At 36.9% G+C, this 23,976-nt stretch overlaps 2 protein-coding genes across 3 annotated transcripts in view; one reads left to right on the plus strand and one right to left on the minus strand.

The window, feature by feature from the left end:
* LOC117326027 (DNA excision repair protein ERCC-6-like 2) overlaps window positions 1-15,791 on the minus strand; it is a 29,976-nt gene extending 14,185 nt beyond the window's left edge. For both annotated transcript variants that reach the window (XM_033882611.1, XM_033882609.1), the window contains exons 1-16: window positions 15,641-15,791; window positions 15,017-15,211; window positions 14,351-14,432; window positions 13,805-13,930; window positions 13,003-13,256; window positions 12,410-12,516; window positions 8,943-9,071; window positions 7,324-7,407; window positions 5,307-5,434; window positions 5,000-5,099; window positions 4,419-4,478; window positions 3,961-4,076; window positions 3,015-3,130; window positions 2,567-2,650; window positions 1,895-2,040; window positions 632-868 (exon numbers count right to left, since the gene is read on the minus strand). In XM_033882611.1, the coding sequence (XP_033738502.1) occupies window positions 632-868; window positions 1,895-2,040; window positions 2,567-2,650; window positions 3,015-3,130; window positions 3,961-4,076; window positions 4,419-4,478; window positions 5,000-5,099; window positions 5,307-5,434; window positions 7,324-7,407; window positions 8,943-9,071; window positions 12,410-12,516; window positions 13,003-13,256; window positions 13,805-13,930; window positions 14,351-14,432; window positions 15,017-15,211; window positions 15,641-15,674 (1,998 nt within the window). In that variant the 5' untranslated portion in view covers window positions 15,675-15,791. The remainder of the gene's footprint in view (window positions 1-631; window positions 869-1,894; window positions 2,041-2,566; window positions 2,651-3,014; window positions 3,131-3,960; window positions 4,077-4,418; window positions 4,479-4,999; window positions 5,100-5,306; window positions 5,435-7,323; window positions 7,408-8,942; window positions 9,072-12,409; window positions 12,517-13,002; window positions 13,257-13,804; window positions 13,931-14,350; window positions 14,433-15,016; window positions 15,212-15,640) is intronic.
* Window positions 15,792-17,994: 2,203 nt separating this feature from the next.
* Window positions 17,995-23,096, plus strand: LOC117326030 (E3 ubiquitin-protein ligase Topors-like). Its single transcript, XM_033882614.1, has 2 exons — window positions 17,995-18,065; window positions 20,918-23,096. Exon 2 carries the CDS (start codon window positions 20,940-20,942, stop codon window positions 23,052-23,054), a length of 2,115 nt encoding a protein of 704 aa, XP_033738505.1. The 5' UTR covers window positions 17,995-18,065; window positions 20,918-20,939; the 3' UTR covers window positions 23,055-23,096.
* Window positions 23,097-23,976: the final 880 nt, after the last annotated feature.

Below are 23,976 nucleotides of genomic sequence, written 5' to 3' on the forward strand. Positions count from 1 at the left end.
TATTTAATTAGGTATGGAACATCTTTATTAATATTTTTCTCTGAACCATGAGAGTGCAAAATCTTTTTCAGCATATCCTTCACTGACAGTAACATGCCTTTTGTGTAGAAATTAGGTATAGATATTCATAACAGTTCCATCAATGCAGGAGGTACATGGCATGACAGGCCTTCTTGAAGAAAGACTTTAAATAGGTCGCTGCATATATACACAAATCCAATTTTTCAATCATCCTATCATTCCCCCACATCATAACTTTGTATTTTATTTTTATATATTTTTTTTCTCATTTATATTTATATTTTATTGTCATGGAATCAATAATTGGAAAGCAAACTGGGTATTGCTAAAGCAGTACATGTCCCCTACCGGTCCCTGCTAAAAAATGTAAGTGACCTTGACCCATAATCACTGTTACTTGAACTTGTTTATTAATATATTATGTCATTTATCAAATTATCATTGTGTGAAATTTGATCAAAATCCCTAAATGAATGATACCGTTAGAGCGCTGACAAATGCTGACATATGTTACATACATATGTACAGGTCAGGCAGCATATAACCAAATAAAATACAGGTGGTTGGGATATTCTGCGTTTTACTGTTAATAGATAATAAATGATGGTACCTTCATCTTTCCGCAGTATTTGGGATCAGACAGGGTACGGAAGGCAGCCTCTCTGGTTTCACTGAAAAACTCCGGGAATTTTTCCTGGATATACTTGATAACCTCTTTGGAGAATTCAGTTAACTGTTTGTCTGACTTCTCAGAACGAACTAACAAAGCCACATGGTTAGCTATTTTCAACAGGATGTGCATGAATGTGAATCGCATCTGCCTGGTAGACACACCATCTGGGGTTTTCTGTAATATTTATCAAACAAAATTCACATACAACATACATCGTATGATAAACAATATCTATGTTATTATAAACACTGCTCAATATTTTTTTTTCATTTTTTTTTAAACAGCATACATTGCATGATGAATGTCATACAGTTCATGACTAATTTAATGACATAAAAGGAAAGTGGATATTTTTCTAAAACCAATTGTAAGTCAGTGGATATTAAATTTGTACATATATCACCAATCACTTATCTAGTGTTAAGAATATGAAGCTGAACAATACATTTTCTCTGTAACTTTCTTACACTTGAGATTTTCACAGAGAACTTTTACTTTAAACGGTGATTTAGAAAATAAATCTGCAAACTCTATTTGTCAGCCTTTGAATGAATGACCAAACCAGTTGAATCTAGTTCAATGAGAAATTAAATATCAAACCACTTGTAAGTTGTATAGTACCAATAACAGCTAATACTTATTCACTGACATTGTGGCAGCTAATACTTATTCACTGACATTGTGGCAGCTTATACTTATTCACTGACATTGTGGCAGCTTATACTTATTCACAGACATTGTGGCAGCTGATACTTATTCACTGACACTGTGGCAGTTAATACTTATTCACTAACATTGTGGCAGGCAATACTTATTCACTGATATTGTGGCAGCTAATACTTATTCACTGACATTGTGGCAGCTAATACTTATTCACAGACATTGTGGCAGCTGATACTTATTCACTGACATTGTGGCAGCTTATACTTATTCACTGACATTGTGGCAGCTTATACTTATTCACAGACATTGTGGCAGCTGATACTTATTCACTGACATTGTGGCAGCTTATACTTATTCACTGACATTGTGGCAGCTGATACTTATTCACTGACATTGTGGCAGCCGATACTTATTCACTGACATTGTGGCAGTTAATACTTATTCACAGACATTGTGGCAGCTGATACTTATTCACTGACACTGTGGCAGTTAATACTTATTCACTAACATTGTGGCAGGCAATACTTATTCACTGACATTGTGGCAGCGGCCTTTGATGACATCACTTCCACAATCACAAGGCTCGTCCATATTCAGCACAAACCTCATCCCAGGGTGAGTGAGAACAGCCTGATACACTGATGTCTGGAAGTCTGTCAGTTTACAGAACACTATGTTGTCATCTGAAAAAGGTACAAGCCAATTTAAAGATGCCTGACCAATATGTGTCAGAGATTGACAGACCAATCTTTGTCAATAGATATTGGACACACAGATATTCATAGCAACAGATATCTGATATGCAGATCTGAGTCGATGTGTATCAGATACAAATATCTGAGGCCACTAATGTAGGTGTTTGACAAACATTTGAGTCGATGTGTATCTGATACAAATATCTGAGGCCATTATGTAGGTGTCTGACAAACATTTCTGAGTCAATGGGTATCAGACACAGATCATAGTATATAGGTACATAATTATATATCTGACACATATATCTGAGTCAATAGGTACAATGTATCAGACACAAATATTTGAGTCAATTTTCAAGTCAGGAATTTGACAAACAATTAGTGTTAGTGGAAGTATGTACATATTCTCCAGTCAGTGGAGACATATATTGTAAGTTGTAGTATACCAGTGTCCTGTATATCTAGATCTATTCCTACAATGTTGTATGTGTCAGAAGCTTGTATATAAACCAACCTTTATTGGGGAGTTGTTCAGATATCAGATCTTTTGTCCTCCTCAGTAACATCTTGCCTCGCCTCTCTCCAAACTCCTGATTTTCTATAATGTATTACACACCATTCAACAAAAGTCATCTAGACAATTCCTGACAAAGTACTTGAAAACTGTTTCCATGACAACCATACAATTGGTTGTCATCACAAGCTATAAAATGTTCAAGTATATATCATACCTAGAGAAACTATTACAATGTACATTCAATTACACAATATCAAACTCCTGTGTCTTGACTAATCTAACTGAATAATTATTAAGCAATTACATTGTATAACAGAACAGTAATACAACAAATTACATTGTAAAACAAAACAGTAATACTGTATAACAAATTACATTGTATAACAAAATAGTAATACAACAAATTACATTGTATAACAAAATAGTAATATATATCAAGCATTACTTTTTCTTGCAAATGCCAGCTCTCTTTTTGTCACGGTTTTCTTCTGTCCCTTCTCTATTGGGTCCACATAATCTTCCTTGAAATCTGACAACAGTCCAAGGCATCCTGGCTGAGCCCTTAAGGATGTATGAAAGTCAATTAAAGACCATGTTCAAGGGAGACAATTCATAGCAATATAAGGTAATAGTATCAAAGACTAACAAAATGTATAAAGAGTTTTAACAGAGACTTCTCAGGGAATCACAAATTCCATAGGTGAGGATTTTTTTACCTGAATGACAACATCATTGCCAACATGGTAACTCAAATTATTATTCTAATAATGTTGCATTCGCAGAAGACACAATATCATTATGGTATTCAAAGGAATTTACTTTCTGGCAAAGTTCTTACAGATACAACGTGATGGAACAGGACAGATATGGGTAGCACTATATGCCTCTCCATTTCATGGCAGGGGCATAAAAAGTAATATTGTATTTTCAAAGCAAGTCTACTAACAAAGTATTGTACATAAATTGTGTAGCTAGCATTATTAGAGAGAGATTTCATCTCCTTTATTGTCATATCATACTGGTACATATGTACTTACCAATCTAGGATGCTCCAGACCTCTATCATACTGGTACATATGTACTTACCAATCTAGGATGCTCCAGACCTCTACCATACTGGTACATATATGTACTTACCAATCTAGGATGCTCCAGACCTCTATCATACTGGTACATATGTACTTACCAATCTAGGATGCTCCAGACCTCTATCATACTGGTACATATGTACTTACCAATCTAGGATGCTCCAGACCTCTATCATACTGGTACATGTGTACTTACCAATCTAGGATGCTCCAGACCTCTATCATACTGGTACATATGTACTTACCAATCTAGGATGCTCCAGACCTCTAGCATACTGGTACATATAAAAATTATGTACTTACCAATCTAGGATGCTCCAGAGCTCTATCATACTGTTTTGGAGGGCTGTCCCTGTCAGCCCAAACCTCCTCATACACTTCAATTTTCTCAAAGATTTTGTTACTTGAGCTGTCAGGCCCTGTTAAAGGAGAGTGAAAACTAGGGTAATCAGGGTTCATACTTTAACCTAATAAATATATATACAAATACTTTTCAGATACTGTTCAACATTTTTTTTTTTTTTTTTAATTCCAACTGCTGGTGTGAAAAGCACCCGTTTTAAGATACAAGCATATATGGTAACACAACTATAGAACCATGTCACTGTGTGGATAGAAGGTGTGAGTCCTGAAAATTTAGTTGATAATTTTAAGATATTTGATACAGCTTAATGATCTGACAACAAAGCTATTATACGGCTGATGATACTAAGAGTAAACCTGGCTGTATGTAAAGTATACTGTACTGAACCATAATGTACCTTGATCCTATGGACCTCATCCACGAAGACAGCGTCCCACTGTATATCGTTGAGTTCCTTCTATTTAAATAAAATCAAACACATTTTATTGAAGATTAAATAATACGATAGCCTGTAAAAGATGTAAAACAGCATATTACTAGAAAAGAAAATATACGTCTTTTCTCCACAAATGTGCTGAACATCAAGTAATTACAGCATTGATTGTGTGTATGTGGAAGTGTTTGAAAACACTAAAATGGTTAGAAACAAAATGCCAAGTGGTTCTGGAGTAAATGCATTGCTAAAATCCATGCATCTATAAAATGTATCAATAATGCATCTATCAAATGTATCAATACTCCTTTATATCTGTTTTTATACAAAATTTTTGGCTCAGTCATCAAGTAGGATTAACCCCCCCCCCCCCCCCCCCCCCCCCATGTCAACATCATTGCCCTGCCCTACCCCATCCCATGTCAACAACATCGCCCTGCCCACCCCCACCCCATGTCAAGATCATCGCCCTGCCCTACCCTCCTCAAACTTTCATTTGTTCACAGTATATGCTCACCCATCAATACAGGAAGTTACCTACTTACTCTATTATCACGAAATGTTTCGTAAGTGGTCACCACCACCTCATACTTTCCACGCTGAACATCTGATAGGCAACGGACCTTTTCTGTTGCATGGTATTTTCTGTTGGAATAAAACATGTTTTACTTGTACCTTCTGAAATTTAGTGAAAGAAATAAAAATGTTACTATTCTTACTGGAAAGAAAAGGTCTTTTACAAACCAAGACAATTTCACTTTAAAGAGTAAATGTCAATCATACATGGTCCTTTACAGTAACAGGAATTAGTATTTTCGGTAACATTCACACACAAAATGTAACACATCGTACCCTACAGTGAAATATCCCCACACCTCCAGTTCATCCAGCCAGTTGTATAGTACACTCCCTGGACCAATGATCAAGAACGGTCCATGCTGAGGGACTCCAGTGTCCGACAGTGACACAGCATCAGACATCTGGTGGAACAACGAAAGATAAAAAGGTTCAACAAATATCTTAATCTATCTTTATTGAGTATCATGATCCATAAATCATTCCAAAAAACTCATTAATTACCACTAAATACACTCTACAAAATATTCAATATTTTCATACTTTCAATGTCTGGCATGATCCTAAATAACCATAACACACACATTCTACTTGTCTCGCACAACTCATCCACCATACGTACTCATGTCTCATATCTCACCTGTCACACACACTCATGTCTCATATATCTCACCTGTCACACACACTCACATCTCATATATCTCACCTGTCACACACACTCATGTCTTGTATATTGCACCTGTCTCACACACTCACATATCATGTATCTCACTTGTCTTACATACTTATGTCTCATATATCTCACCTGTCTCACATGCTTATGTCTCATATATATCACCTGTCTCACATACTCATGTCTCTCACCTGTCTCATATATCTCACCTGTCTAACATCCTCATGTCTCATATATCTCACCTGTCACACACTCATGTCTCATATATCTCACCTGTCACACACTCACATCTCATATATCTCACCTGTCTCACATACTCATGTCTCATATATCTCACCTGTCTCACACACTCATGTCTCATATATCTCACCTGTCACACACTCACATCTCATATATCTCACCTGTCACACACCCATGTCTCATGTATCTAACCTGTCTCACACTCATGTCTCATATATCTCACCTGTCTCACACACTCACATCTCATGTATCTCACCTGTCTCACACTCATGTCTCATATATCTCACCTGTCTCACACACTCACATCTCATATATCTCACCTGTCACACACTCATGTCTCATATATCTCACCTGTCACACACACTCACATCTCATATATCTCACCTGTCTAACATCCTCATGTCTCATGTATCTCACCTGTCACACACACACATGCCTCATATATCACCTGTCACATCCTCATGTTTCATATCTCACCTGTTACACACACTCATGTCTCTTATATCTCACATGTCACACCCTCACATCTCATGTATCTCACCTGTCACATACTCATGTCTCATGTATCTCACCTGTCACACACACTCACATCTCATGTATCTCACCTGTCACATACTCATGTCTCATATATCTCACCTGTCACACACACTCACATCTCATATATCTCACCTGTCACACACTCATGTCTCATATATCTCACCTGTCACACACTCATGTCTCATATATCTCACCTGTCACACACTCGTGTATCATATATCTCACCTGTCACACACTCATGTCTCATATATCTCACCTGTCTTACACACTAATGTCTCACCTGTCTCACACGATCATGTCTCACATATCTCACACACTCACGTCTAATATATCTCACCTGTCACACACTCATATATCTCACCTGTCTTACATACTCATGTCTCATATCTCACCTGTTACACACACTCATGTCTCATATATCACACCTGTCACACACTCATGTCTTGTATATCTCACCTGTCTCACGTCTCATATATCTCACCTGCTTATGTCTCATATATATCACCTGTCTCACATACTCATGTCTCATATATATCTCACCTGTCTCACATGCTCATGTCTCTCACCTGTCTCTTATATCTCACCTGTCTCACATCCTCATGTCTCATATATCTCACCTGTCTCACATCCTCATGTCTCATATATCTCACCTGTCTCACTCACATCTCATATATCTCACCTGTCACACACTCATGTCTTGTATATCTCACCTGTCACATGTCTCACATATCTCGCATGTCTCACAAACTCATGTCTCATAGATCTTGCCTGTCTCACAGGCTCATGTCTCATACATTGTATATCTTCCCTTTTTCACACACTCATATCTCACTAAGAGATTACCTGTCTGATGAACTTAGGTTTCTGCTTCTGTACATCTATTTTGTTCCCTTTCTTGTGCAATAGAGCAGACAGCAAACCAATCACCTAAAAGCATTTAGAAAGTTTACAGAGATTTGGAAGTTATACATGTATATTACACTGTGACAGACATTTTCATACAGATTACGACACACAATTAGGACAGTAATGATCATACGAAAATAATCCACGAGTATAAACTACATAATATATACATTTCATTATCTGTAGACAGAACAGAATACCTTAAATGACCAAACAGTGTACCTGAGAAAGAGCAACTTGAACAAGACTGCACAAGCAGTTTATCTGAACTAGACTAAACAGTTTACCTGAACAAAACTGAACAGTTTACCTGAACAAGACTGAACAGTTTACCTGAACAAGACTGAACAGTTTACCTGAACAGGACTGGACAGTTTACCTGAACAAGACTGCACGAGCAGTTTATCTGAACTAGACTGAACAGTTTACCTGAACAGGACTGGACAGTTTACCTGAACAAGACTGCATGAGCAGTTTATCTGAACTAGACTGAACAGTTTACCTGAACAAGACTGAACAGTTTGTACCTGAACTAGACTAAACAGTTTACCTGAACAAGACTGCACGAGCAGTTTATCTGAACCAGACTAAAGAGTTTACCTGAACAAGACAGCATGAGCAGTTTATCTGAACTAGACTGAACAGTTTACCTGAACAGGACTGGACAGTTTACCTGAACAAGACTGCACGAGCAGTTTATCTGAACTAGACTGAACAGTTTACCTGAACAAGACAGCATGAGCAGTTTATCTGAACTAGACTAAACAGTTTACCTGAACAAGACTGAACAGTTTGTACCTGAACTAGACTAAACAGTTTACCTGAACAAGACTGTACGAGCAGTTTATCTGAACTAGACTAAACAGTTTACCTGAACAGGACTGGACAGTTTGTACCTGAACTAGACTAAACAGTTTACCTGAACAAGACTGAACAGTTTGTACCTGAACTAGACTAAACAGTTTACCTGAACAAGACTGCATGAGCAGTTTATCTGAACTAGACTAAACAGTTTACCTGAATAAGACTGAACAGTTTGTACCTGAACAAGACTAAACAGTTTACTTGAGATAGAACAACTTGAACAAGACTGCACAAGCAGTTTATCTGAACTAGACTAAACAGTTTACCTGAACAAGACAGCATGAGCAGTTTATCTGAACATGACCAAACAGTTTACCTGAACAAGATGGAACAGTTTATCTGAACAAGACTGAACAGTTTATCTGAACATGACCAAACAGTTTACCTGAACAAGATGGAACAGTTTACCTGAACAAGACTGAACAGTTTATCTGAACAAGACTGAACAGTTTACCTGACAGGGTAGAAATCCATTTTAAAATATTTTCAAGGCCCTAATCAAATCTCTAAAGGAATCTTAATGCTCTAAACTTCTGTGTGTTATTTCAACTATTGACCATATGTATGTCACTGGGCCCAAAAGTAAAATCCAATCCTTAAGCAACACAGCATTGCAAGGAGTTTTCAAGACTGTATTGCAACCTACTTGAAGATGAGCGAATAATCTACATCAAGATGGCCAAAGAATTTACCTGAACAGTTTTTCCGAGGCCCATATCATCTCCCAGGATGGCGCCTCTATCCTTCCTGTAGTGACTATACATAAACTTAATGCCATCCCGCTGGTAATCTCTCAAGTACTGGTTGATTGTTGCAGGTACCTGTCATTTTGATGATTTAAAATATTGTAACAAAACCAAAAATATTATTTCATAGAAACAATGCAGTAATTTCCTGTATATATCCTGAAATAATCCCCTCCCCTAATGTTAAAGTTTGGTACTAAATTTATCCTCAAATAAACCCCCTCCCCTAGTATAAAAGTTAAGTACTACATTTATCCTCAAATAAGCCCCCTCCCCTAGTATAAAAGTTTAGTACTACATTTATCCTCAAATAAGCCCCCTCCCCTAATATAAAAGTTAAGTACTACATTTATCCTCAAATAAACACCCTCCCCTAGTATAAAAGTTAAGTGCTACATTTATCCTCAAATAAACCCCCTCCCCTAGTATAAAAGTTTAGTACTACATTTATCCTCAAATAAACCCCCTCCCCTAGTATAAAAGTTAAGTACTACATTTATCCTCAAATAAACCCCCTCCCCTCGTATAAAAGATAAGTTCTACATTTATCCTCAAATAAACCTAGTATACATCATCCTCAAATAATTTATAAGCTTACTCTTATAGCATAAAAGCCTGAGGAGGGCTTTTTAATGAACCACTTTTAGCTTACTACAAAAATTTCAACTTTTTTTTTTTTAATTTAGGGCGCATTTATGGGCAGGGGCTTACAGCATATTTGTGGGCAGGTAGTTATATGAGGATAAATATGGTACCATTAATGTTCTTACTTCCCATCACTGATAATTGTCAGATCAATTCTGGTCTGAAGAATCTCTTAATTAAAGTACTATTAGAGTTGACCAGTGTCATTTTATCATTTATTATTTCTTCAAAGGAATTATTCTTTTCAGACAAACACACACATGAAAGGGAAGAAAATATGGCATTTTGTTTTGATAATCAAATTAATCAAATTTCAAAGAAATTAACTTCCTTTTTTATGGTAATTTAATAAGAAAAATGTTTTTCACTGTTACAGCTTGTAGCTCTATCTGTATAAAGTAAGAATCACTTGGATTTTAGAATTTGATATAGAGTTAATGCTTATTACACTTCAAGATGTCTAAAGTAACTTCTAAATACAGTGTGATCAATGGAATGATCTCTTAATGATGAATGGACAGATATATACCGTTAGTATCAATTAGTAGATACAATCTGTCAAGGCATTTGACGTTTTAAGTTAACATTGTTGGAAGTGTAAATGTTGACATTAAATCTGAAATTAGATTATCAACAGCAACTATTGCACATTAATAAGACACAAAAACAATGAGTCAACCCTTTAACATTTTGTAGGATATTAAAATAAGACAAGAGGCCCATGGGCCTTAACGGTCATCTGACTCAAAATTAAAGACCCTTATACTATTGTAGTATGCATTCTCTGTAGCGAGTAAAGTGGCACTGTTGGCCATGGCGGCCATCTTGGATTTCTGACCGACCTGAAAAATAGCAACACTAGGTCAAGACCATCTCAGGATCATTTCTGGTAAGTTAGAGCTAAATCCCACTGATGGACTTTGAGAAGAAGTTTTAAATAGGTGTTGTTAAGGAAGAACCATGATTGTGCAATCATGTTACAAAATGGCCGCCGTGGCTGCCATGTCAAATTTTTTAAGAGGCCGAAAAATAAAAACACTTTGTTGGCTCTCCTTCCTTAACATCCACACCAATTTCCAGCTCAATGGCACCAGTGGAACTGGGGAAGAAGTTTAAAATGTGTTTTTCAAGATGGCTGCCATGGTGGCCATCTTGGATTTCTGACTGACCCGATAAATAACAACACTTGGTCAGGATCATTTCTGGTAAGTTAGAGCTGAATCCCACTGATGGAATTTGAGAAGAAGTTTGAAATAAGTGTTATTAAGAAGAACCATGATTGCTCAATCATGTTACAAAATGGCCACCGTGGCTGCCATGTCAAAGTTTTTACGGGGCCGAAAAATAACAACACTTTGTTGCCTCTCCTTCCTTAACATCCTCACCAATTTCCAGCTCAATGGCATGAGTGGAACTGGAAAAGAAGTTTAAAATGTGTTTTTCAAGATGGCTGCCATGGCGGCCATCTTGGATTTCTGACTGACCCGATAAATAACAACACTTGGCCAGGACCATCTCAGGATCATTTCTGGTAAGTTAGAGCAGAATCACACTGGTGGAATTTGAGAAGAAGTTTTAAATAGGTGTAGTTAAGGAAGAACCATGATTGCGCAATCATGTTACAAAATAGCCACCATGGCTGCCATGTCAAAGTTTTTACGGGGCCGAAAAATAACAACACTTTGTTGCCGCTCCTTCCTTAATATCCTCACCAATTTCCAGCTCAATGGCACCAGTGGAACTGGAGAAGAAGTTTAAAATGTGTTTTTCAAGATGGCTGCCATGGCGGCCATCTTGGATTTCTGACCGACCTGAAAAATAACAACACTTGGTCAGGACCATCTCAGGATCATTTCTGGTAAGTAAGAGCTGAATCCCACTGATGGTATTTGAGAAGAAGTTTGAAATAGGTGTTGTTCAGAAGAACAATGATTGCGCAATCATGTTACAAAATGGCTGCCGTGGCTGCCATGTCAAAGTTTTTACGAAGCCGAAAAATAACAACACTTTATTGGCTCTCCTTCCTTAACATCCTCACCAATTTCCAGCTCAATGGCATGAGTGGAACTGGAGAAGAAGTTTAAAATGTGTTTTTCAAGATGGTTGCCGTGGCGACCATCTTGGATTTCTGACCGACCTGAAAAATAACAACACTTCCTCAGGACCATCCCAGCATCATTTCAGGCAAGTTTCAGCTCAATCTGACTAGTGGAACTTGAGAAGAAGTTTAAAATGTGTTTTCAAGATGGCGGCTGTGGCGGCCATCTTGGATTTCAGACCGACCCGAAAAATAACAACACTTGGTCAGGACCATCCCAGCATCATTTCAGGCAAGTTTCAGCTCAATCCCACTGGTGGAACTTGAGAAGAAGTTTGAAATGTGAAAAGTTTACGCACGGCGGACGGCGCACGGCGGACGGCGCACGACGACGGACGAAACATGATGACTATAGGTCATCCTGACCCTTCGGGTCAGATGACCTAAAAAGGGGTAAAATTAATTTGTCATCAACTTTTGAGAGACATGAATATACATAAGTCCACAAAAAGAGAAAATTTTAGAAAGCTCTCTACTACAGTAATTTTGAAGATAAAGTTGAAATTATTGGAGTTCGAGATAATGAAGTTTCATTGTATAGATTAACACTAAACTATTTTTAATTTCCAACTGGCAATACAGCCAAATTTCAGTTATTATATTATCAATCTCTCGGAATTAAATATGATATAATCAAGGATCTATAACAAACCTGCCTATCAACATTTACCTGGATAGGATGCTTGTCTGGAGAACCAGCTGAGAGTTGGAATGGTAGCTTGGCGGCTGCTTGAGTAAACTTAAACCTGGGCTTCTCCAGTTCTTCTTCATCAAACCCTGGTGAAAACAGTGGAAAAACATTTTACATGCCAATGCTCTGTTACCGCATGATATCGTTGTTATATTGCATCTTTAAAGTGAAATTGAACATGTTATGTGTAACTTATAGTGTTATAGGAGTTATAACACTAATCCAAAGGAGTTAGAACACTAATCTATCATTTAGAGGAAACTATGGTGTTTCAGATTTTTCATGATATGGTTTTGTACATGTAATAGGAAGAGGAGAAAATGCAAGACCTCACTGGAACTTGAACCTAGAACCTCCGAATTCTAGATGGATACTCTAATCATTTGAGTTACTTGGCCACCAGTTGTCAGCCCAGTACAGTGTCTCTGCAGTATATTATGATTTTAAAGCTGGTGAATGAGTCAGCAAAACTAATAAATGCATAATATTCATGTTGTATGGTGAACATCATTACAGCTGACCAATCAAAACCCACATTACACGTCAACTGAAATAGAACTCTGAATATTTACCCTCACACCCCGTAGTCTCTCTGATTTCCTCCTCTTCCTCATCATCATCAATTTGTAGCTCTGTATCCAACCTTCTCCACTTTGAGGCCGAGACTCTAGCCAATGATGACCCAGTTTGTGGACTTTTCAAGCTTCCAACTGACCCAGATTCTGATGCATGTTCACCCGTAACATTTCCACAAGGCCGGTCACGTTTCTGTGGAGACCTGCCCAACTTCTCCCCTGACCTTTCCGAGGTCAGCTCAGCTTTACCCCTGAAATATAACAATAAATTATGTGAACACACACCAACAGTTCTAGTACCACTATCATTTCTTCCATCATAAACCAGTACCACTATCATCATTTCTTCCATCATAAACCAGTACCACAATCATCATTTCTTCCATCATAAACTAATCTTACACAAGCTTAAAACTAATAACTTTATCTATTTTACAACAATTGCAAAACAAGTTACATATACATGTATATAAATGTATACCAACTTATATTATCAGTCTTGTTAGCCCGGATGCCAGATGGAAGCATGATGTCAATGTGTATATTTTTGTGTGTGATGAGTGTGTGTTGGCACAGTGGTAACCAAGATAACCCAAAACCTTTTCAGGTCAGATCATGGAATCAAACCCGGTCATCTTGGTTACCACTGTGCCACGCAACCACACACTTATCATCCATGTACTGAATTAATACAACTACTAAACATACATACCATCACCAACTTGCTACATAAACCCCCTTAATCAATGAAACACACACCACAACCATCACCACCCATACATAGCCTTAAGATTTTTACCTTTTCCTCTGACGGATGTCTAATCTGTTTTTAGAAGCCCCTCCTGTCACCACGACTCCTTTAACTTTTTTCTTGAGTACATGATGATCCTCTTCCTCCTCCTCATCTATATTTGCATACTTATCACTGAAAACACAATTCATGTTATTTTTACATAAAGCAAGCAAACAAGGTATACCTATCTATTCCAAAGATCTAAATTTCGTAAATGATTTTAAATTTGAATACTTCACAGTCCTTATTTTATGTGTCTACATTTGATATGAAAAAAACTTCCAATGCAGACAGCAATATATGTGTAATATTAGATTAAAATATCACAGCTTTGAAATTATATATATGTTTGTGTTAAATCCTCCAATATATACAGGCAATTTGTACTTGGTCAATGGCTTTTCTTCCTTGTTCCCATACTATATACATGTATCTAAATATTTCTGAAGAATAGAAAATGTTTCCATGCTTAGTGGTAATGTATGTTAAAATTATCTAGACAAATTTATTTGTAAATAAAGCCAAATGGATCAGTGTTAAACCAGTGTATACCTTAACCAGGAAACCTGTTCCTTGCCATCCAGGGGCTGAAACAGGCTATCATTGTGACCAGCTGGTTCTATGATGCTAACATCTGAAAATGCAAACACACCATTGAAAATGCAAACACACCATTGAAAATGCAAACACACCATTGTTATTTTATATGAACTACATGTAGGTTTTAAAATGAACTGTTTAGTTGAGTCCAACATGAAATCAGATAAGACCATTTTCAGGGTACAACTAGCTTAATTCTAGTTTGCTGTCTTGTGTCAATTTTAAATTTTCATTTTTTTTTTTTGGTATTATGTACTACTTACTTAACACATCACATACATTCCTAATGGCTTTATCAATATATCATGGTGTGTACAGATTTTTAACACCAAAATCCAAGCACTCTTCCAGCACTTTTTCTCATTTTTCCAGGTGAGTTTTATGTCAAATCTTGTAGGAAATTGAGGGTATTTTTTGTCTTTAATATAATAAAATCAAAACTTATGTCATAAGTTAAAGAGCTCAAACAAAACGCATTTAAAATAAATAACTATAACTATAAACACAGCACTCTAGATATTATTGAAAAGTAAATTAAATAATGCTGATGATTAAAATTATCTTTATAATTGTCTTGTGATAAATAACAGTTTATATAATAAGATATTGTTATTTTACCTGGTGTTGCTTTTTTCCTTGAAATTTTTTGTAGAGAATTGATATCAACATCTTCTGTATCATCCAATGAATAACCAACAAAACTAATGGTAGCAATCACACTGCCATGTTTATGTGTCAGTTTTTCTATTCTAGCTTTGTAATATTCAGCATCATCAGAATAAGGGGCTCTGCACAGCTCTCCAACACTCCAAACTGTTTAAAATAAAAGATACATTTAAATATAAGTAAACAAGGCCCAATACACATATTTAATAATGTCAATGATGCACAAATCAAAAACAATTTGTCATATTTAGGTTTTGTAGTCATGTAATTATAAGTATGTTATACTGTAATACACCAGATGTTAGACTGTACACTAGCGGATCCAGGGAGGAGGGGTCCTGGGGGTCAAGAAAAATAACGGTATTTCTTTAAAACAAGAACTATCTCAATTTACTGCAGATTTAAAACGCCTGTGTTAGTATACAAGCATTCGGTACGTTACTGCAGTAGTCGTTACACCACAGGGGCAAGTCTAGTTTTATATTACAAAAAATAGTCAGAAATACCTATATATTGACTATTTTTTGTAATATAAAACTAGACATGCCCCTGTGGTTACACCGTAATAACTGTTACCTTTGCCTCGACCCTCTTCACTCGGTCCAAACATCTGACAATTTACGCACAAGGATATATATGATACATAGCAGGTGAAATTTGCTGTATGGCCATCATAACAAGTCAAGAAGGGTTGCTCACACAGCAAAATAACAAGTTCGTTTACTACCGATCTGCCGGGTTTGTAAAATTATGGAACGGAATACGGAGTGAATATACGGAACGACAGGAACTTTACAATATATACGTTGCAACATCATATAAATCTCTGATTGCAAGCTTGGTTGGTTAGTTGAATTTTGTATCCAGAAAACGTGGTAATATATATCACAAGGGGAGCGTACGTCCCTGATGTGGGACCTATTGATATCGATACTATAATGTTTGATATTAGGGTAAGTATCTCCAAATGCTACATGTACATTGCACCGGACTGATATTATTTAATTATTATTTCTTTGTAATTTACTGGATATGGATATAGAGGCTTTCAGCCTGCGTCCATAATGTTTCCTAATAAAGTATTGGAAATTGATATATCGAGCTTTGAAATATAGATTTCCTAATCCGCTGAATAAACTAGTTTCCTATTTGCAAAAGTTCATGACATTTGTCGAAGCATTATGAATTATGCCTAGGCAAAAATAATTTTTCTTCGATTAGATCTATCAGAGACATATATTAGACAGTATATATGTCTCTGGATCTATTGCCTAGGCAATATTCTATTTATGCCATCCTTCCCGCGCCATATCAATTTGGGTACACAGACGTTATCTAACAAACATATAACTGGTCATTTGGGTATACTAACAAAGAACCATACTATCAGAGACATATCTATATATGTCTCTGATACTATCAAAGAAGTCAACTAGCCTAGCTCAAAACCATACTGTAACGGAGTCCAGGGTCATTCCCGCCAATGAATTCAAAAGGCTCTATGCCTGACTATATACTAGTATATAGGTCTCTGGTCCAGGCCATTTAGATTTATAGACATGTTTGGGTATGCAAATTAGATAAAGTTATTTTTGTTGATGTTACATATTTGAAATGTCAACAAACAGGAACATATTATCGGGGAACATGTGCACACCATTAAACTCTAAGATAAACATAGTACGTAACTAACGGTGAGAACTTACCAACGGTATAACGTATGTTCAAATGTTCATAAAAAAAAAAAAAAACGTTTTATAGACCTATTATGAAAATTTTATTTTGAAATCAAAATAAATGTCAGGCGGTTGTAGTATGTATCAATATATCATACGCATTGTTAGCATACATATGTAGCAGTAACGTATGTTTCGGATAGGTAACGAATGTTATGCTGTTGTGCTAGTATGTCTTATATGAGTCATTTTTGAAAACTGTGAAACCTTACTTGAAATTTATCAACCTAGAACAAAATTGATATTTCACTACCATAAATTGTAGATGCATGTCGTTATTGAGCAACAGTGACAGGACCCTCTTAGCTCGACCACATGTACTCGCAGGTACTCGCCTTGTCTGTCAATACACACAATATATACATGTAATATACATGTAGATTGTACATTGATATTCGATGTGACAAATGTGACGAGGATATATGTGGCTCAGAGCTCTATTTATATCCCTTTTGCTGATACTGGCTCACTGTAATATATATAGTACTACCAATAAGGATTTTTAGTAATAATGTAGCGGAACTGGACCGGGTCGATTTAGTGTTCGGAGGTCCCGGGTTCGAACCCCGGTCTGGCCGTGCATTTTTCCACTCCTAGCTACTACAATAAAATACAGAAAACTTCGATATTTAATTACTATTCCATATGTTTTTTTTCTTCAATGAAATCAAAAGAAGGTCGAATATATCAATAAAGGCACTTTTTTTTTATGAAATGAACTTAAATATCCACAATAAAAACACTAATCATATTCATTGGAAATAATGGACTTATATTCAATATTCCTGCCACACTTTATATAATCATTATTTGTTTATAATTTATTTTAGCTCTTTTAAACATACTTAGAAACAAACAAACGCAAAAAAATAGGAAAATAAAACTCCGTTTTGAAACAGTTGATAAAATCCGCGTTCCGTTCCGCGCAATTATGGTCACCCAATTACGTATGGTTGATGCACATGCTAGTCATATAGGCGTTTTAGCAGAATATAAACCAACAACTATGATTATAAGTATTATTTTCATGTCGTAATTTAGACAGTTAATCAGGCGCTGAAATGTTAATGGCCAATAACATTAACAAATAATGACTTCTCCCACGAAAATGTTAAAATAGTTTTGATTGGATAGGTGAAATTATTCTGGACCAATCGTATCTTTTCTTATAAATGACAATGACAATTCATGAAGTTGAAGGATGGCCAACACTGACGAACACTGGGCCGATAGGCCTATTTGTTAAAAGTTTATCCGATTTGTTGGTAAGATCACCTTAAAGAATGTCGTCACCGTAATTTTTATATCATGTGAGCATGGTTCTATAAACTTTCCCATGAACAGGTCGGTTTCACGGTCTTTAAACAGATATGGCGGATATTTTTGTTGAGGTCATGTCTATAAACTGGACCGGAATAACAATACTGATACCATGTTTGTCTCGTACCGAAAATACATTTACGTGTTTAAGATAGATATGCTTTCATTTTGGACTAGAGAAAATCACAAAACATGAATCTCGGATTGACGATCAGACTGACTTTCAGATTGATATTGTCGAGCGCAATGGCCGACAAACTGGCTATTCAGAAAACATGCATAGAAACGTTTTCGAACAAATTAGTTATTCACAGACGTTACATTTAGAAGAGGATAAAATGTTGGGGATATGTGGCAAAAGTGAAATTTGTCGATTTCATTATAAGTTATCACATGCTTTGTCGGTGTTAACAGGGCTGCATTGTTCTAGATTTATGAGCGATAATTTATTTTCTTACCTTCACATGTGTAATCCTGTATTTATGGATTATGTGTCAACCTGTCGAGTTTTCTTCTTTTTTTTTTGTTAGAGAAAACTGGCGAAAAACATCACAAAACCACATTAATTCCATATCCACAATATCCAAAACATTAGCAGAGGTGACAAGGCTTTTTATACTGCACTATATAAATATTACTGTGTCAATAGGTGGCTTCTGAGCTATATGAAGGTGTCCTCATACATGCCTTGTCACCTCAGCTACTTTTGATGAAAAAGACAAATTTCTCTTTTGCCAACATTTCCCCAATATTTAATCCTCTTATTAACATCGGAGAATAACTAAATTTTGTGCATAAACGTTTATATGCATGCTTTCTGAATTACCTGTTTTCACCTGATCGTGTCTGCCATTGCACTCAGCAATAACTTTAAATGTGAAATTTGTAGATGTGTTCATTAAAATTGTTCAAATTATAATTTGGCACAAAACATTGTCAGATAATATAAGTACATGTTTTCCTATAGCAGTGCCCTTTGGCACCACACCAGACATTTGTCTGTCTGTCTAAATGTCTATTATTAGGTGTTTGGGCCAGAGGAAACTACAACTAGAATTAATCAACATGTAGTACCACCCAACTCTTATTAGGTAGATCAGCTGATCATGGCTTTGTAATTAATTCAAATATGACTGTGCTGTTTAACGATTGAATTTTTAACCAAGTAGATTGAGTAACTCGGAGTATAGCTCTTAAGGAGAAGCACCACATTTTCATGAGTGAGGGAAATCCCCATGATAATCAAAATGAAGATTACACTGTCAAAATTATAGATTTATATAAACAAAATAGATTCAACATCACAAACAATTGCAATCAATAATGCAAGAGCTTTCAGGCCTTCCTGGCTATCTTTTTTGTTTATATATCTATTAGCGATACACAATACACAATGTCTTTATCTTTTTGAACTATATACATGTATATATGACTCTCAAGCAATTATTGAACTATGAATTACACACGCTATATATTGAAATGTTAATATACAATGTCCTGTTATTATAGCAATTTAATTTATGTATGCAAAATAATTAAGCACATAGATGAAAAATAAATGAAAATGAAGTATTTACAAATGTGAAATTTTGGTGATACTTTTGAACAATAGTAGCTATGAAATTGGATGAAGAATATATTACAATGGGGAAAAGAATGTGCAATTTTTACACCCAAACAAGATAATATATTGGAAAATCATAACTGCAATCTCATGAAGTGTAGGTGGCAAAAGTTTTAAGTAACTATAAACACAAAATAGATCCATTTAGCATTATATCTATTTAATAAACATCATATGTTTGATGACAAATGGAAAAAGTTGATCTGCTCAAAGTACCGAAACAACTTTCATATAAACACTGAAACAGCTACAGAAATGGCTTCCTCAAGTACCGAAATGACTGGATACTGAAACAACTAGAATTCTGCCTGCCTGTATTTATATGTATAATAAACAGGTTGGGAACTCCCATGGAGAGAGTAATAGTCTCATTTGGACTCTAGTTGATTGCATCCAATAAAAAAAACATCAAAATTTAGGATTGAAATGTATATTTTGTTGACTTCACAGAATAGATCACAGGTCATATTTTTGCATATAGCCACATTCTGTAAATATTACTTTCCTCTAAGCTTTCAACAGTTAGTGAAAATTCATACCCATATCACATTGATTTAAGATCGTCACCAGAGCTACATTCTTCAAAATTTTGTTTTTGTCAATTCCCATGAGTGGATAGTCATGAATATCAAGGCTTTTCCCTAATTATAATGAGTTAATATGGTGCACAGATGGTCCTAATTAAAATTCAGCCTTACATGTACACCATATTCAACATGCACGTGCACGTGGCTTCTAGAAAAGTTATCACTATATCATGATCACCTCAAGGATAGTTGTGAGAGAGGCATTGGTGATTTTAGCTGAAATTTCAATTCATGCCCTGTGGAAAACGGCCAACATAACAAAATAGCTACTATCTAGTAAATCCTGAATGGCATGTTGTTCAATTAAACCTTCAAATCGATTTGCAGACTCAAAACGTTTGGCACCAGTAAAAGCTTTAATTATAATTTAGTCAAAATTAGGTGGAATGATGTTTTTCTGTATGACCATTCTTTCAAATTTAAATTTGCTGTGTTAGATAAATAGGGCTTGGGAGGGGCCATATTTTATTAATGATGGTTGCTTTGAAATGGAAGCATTATATGCATACCTACATGTTTAAGGTGTCGTGATTAAATAGTAATAACATTATGTACATGTTCTATAGACATTTCTTTTTCTTTTCAGATACTGTACAACACAAGATACCATGGACGACAGTTCCAATAGGAGAAAGACAAGGTCCTCTGGTAGGAAGAAGTCAAGTACTAAGGTAGCCGATAGTCAGGATAGCAACCAGATTCCTGATGGAGCAGAGGCTAAGAGTAAGTCCAATGGAGCATCTCCTGGCCGTTCCTCACCAGAACCAGACTGTGCAATATGCCTGGGGCGCCTCCAAAACAAGTCATTCACAGATCGCTGCTTCCACATGTTCTGTTTTGTCTGTCTACAGGAATGGTCCAAAGTCAAAGCTGAGTGCCCACTGTGTAAACAAAAGTTCACCAGTATCATCCACAATGTACGATCAAATGAGGACTATGACCAATACCCCATCCCGCCAAAGATTCCTTCCTGGGAAGAGCAGGCTCGCAACTTTCGCTATCACACAACACTCACCCTGGAGCGAAGGCTGCAAATCAATATTCCTGATTTTCGGCAGCATCCACAGTACCAGGAACATGATTATACACTCCAGCGACCTAGTCTCCACAACCACATGACCACCCGGTCACACTGGCGCCGTCAGAGACAGGCATCCAGTTCAGACTTCCGCAGGAGGATCTACACAAATAATCTAAGACTCGTTGAGGTAACAGACCCAAGAATGCGTACTAGAGATACAACTCCAAGTTTTTTCAGGAGTAATCCAGCGTGTACTCACAGACTTGTCCCATGGTTAAATCGAGAACTAAATGCTCTCCTTCAGGGTCAGCATGAACATGTTCAATTTGTTCTGGAACTCATCATGGACAGGATAAAGAATGTAGCTATCACAAGTGAGGAATTTTACCAGGGCGTTTATCCATACGTGGGTCGATACACCCGACATTTCATGCATGAATTTGAACACTTTGCTAGGTCTCCATATAACATTGCTGCATATGACCAACATGCAGTGTATCAACCACAAACCTTGGCTGTCGAGTCAGACTCGGACACAGACTCCATTCTTTCGGTAGGCAATGACAATGATGATGATGATGATGATGATGATGATGACGATGATGTAATTGTGATTTCTCCAAGTCAAGAAACAGGAAGGAGGCATCAGCCATCCCCTCCTCATCGGCAGAGAGAGAGAGGATCACTGACATACCGTGACCTCTCACCATTGCTGCACAGGGTACGGAGCTTACTGGAATATCCAGATAGTAGTCACCTGAGTGTCAACACACCAGGGTGGGACTCGCCTACACCAGGACCGTCCTGGGCAGCCGAGACTGAGGTGTCGGACTTATCAGCAGCAGTAGCAGCTGTAGATGAGGAGACTGTGTTAGAGGATGGACTTCGTACAATGGGAAATGCACATACATTAAAAACAGAGGATGAACGTGACATTGATGTTGAAAACTCGAGGAGTAACTCCTCTAGTGATGACTCTGATTCTGATTCTAGCAAAGCTGGAAGTGACATTGTGTTTGTAGGTTATGACCGGCCCTGGCAGGAACGTTCTCCAATATTGCTGTTATCATCTAGCGATGATGATGATAATGTTACTCGATCAACTGCAAACAGTGCAGTTGATAGAAAGTCCAAACATGATAAAAAGTCAAAAACCGAGAGACATAAAAAACGTGACTCCGAGATGTCAAAGAATCACTGGAAACCATCCAAGAGACGAAGATCACGGTCACGGTCATGGTCACGATCTCGCTCAAGGTCAAGGTCTTCACCACGGCATGAAAGCTATTGGAGAAAGAGGAGCCATTCAAGGTCAAGATCAAAGTATGTGTCTGGACATCGTAGACATAGGTCAAGATCAAGAGAACGATCAGGTTCGAAAAGAAAAAGAATATCTTCTCCCTCTAGTTTAGAGCAGTCCTTTACATATGACAGATCGAGGTCAAGCTTGCTGTCATGGGACCAGAAACGTCACAGGAGTAAATCAAGTAGTGTTGAAATCACTTATGTAAAGCGAAAGAAATCCAAACACAAGAAAAAGGAGAAGAAACATCATAAAAAACACAAAAACAGAAAGCATAAAAAACGAAGAAGAGTATCAGACTCTGAGGACAGCCAGGCAAGCAAGATTCCAAGTGTAAGCAGGCCTAGGAGTTCAGGTTACTGTTGTCATCAAATCACAGGAATCACTACAGAAACCTGAAGACCACCATCGAAAAGAAAATAAAACTCCAGATAGTGACAAAAGTACAGATATTTATCATTCTTCTATTTTACAACCCATATCATCTGACTCTTCCAAAACCTCAAGTGCAAAGACAGCGACACCAGATTCAAAATCATTGGGCTCAACCACCATAACAGGATCCCCGGATTCAAAAGTTACAAGTAATTATTCCTCAGATTCAAAAGCTACATCTGTAGAATCAAACATCAATAAAAAACCATACAAGAAACACCCAACTGGCCACAAAAAGAGTAGCCAGAACAAAGCCCTCTCTCAGTGTACATCTGTGGACCACGAGCATAACTCCTATGACAGTGCTCAGCCTTCAAATTCATACGAATCCTCCTCACCTGTAAAGAATGGAAATATGTCCGGAGCTAGCTCACAATCTACTGAGAACAGTGACAGAGACATTGATGGTCAGGCATCAAATATTACAGACCAGGAAAAGCTGATAAGGGAATGCCAAGTTTTGTCACCCTCTGCTGTACGATGTCCATCAGAGTCTGGTGGTGATGGACTGGACATTGAAGTGGGTGACCACAATAGTGAAAATATAACTGTCCCTAATGGTAGACTAGAAATCCAGAGAGACGGTATTAGTTCTAATGTAGCTGATGAAGACAACTGTAATTCGGACATTAGCTGTGAAAATAGCTTATCGGGTACTACAGAAAGCTGTACTGAATTTCAGCCAAACACTAACAACAAATCTATTCATCAAAATCTGATTCCAACACCAGCTGTAATAGTGAGTACTTCTAATGGTAAAGATTCCAAACAACCATCGTCAGATTGTACATCGGACGAGAACAAAAAGGTTCACTGTGAATTGCAAGGAAGGGATATTCTTCCAGTGTTGTCAAGTAATGCAGAATCTAGCTTTAACACTACAGAT

This window comes from Pecten maximus, chromosome 4, assembly GCF_902652985.1.
Source record: "Pecten maximus chromosome 4, xPecMax1.1, whole genome shotgun sequence".
Lineage (NCBI taxonomy): Eukaryota > Metazoa > Mollusca > Bivalvia > Pectinida > Pectinidae > Pecten > Pecten maximus.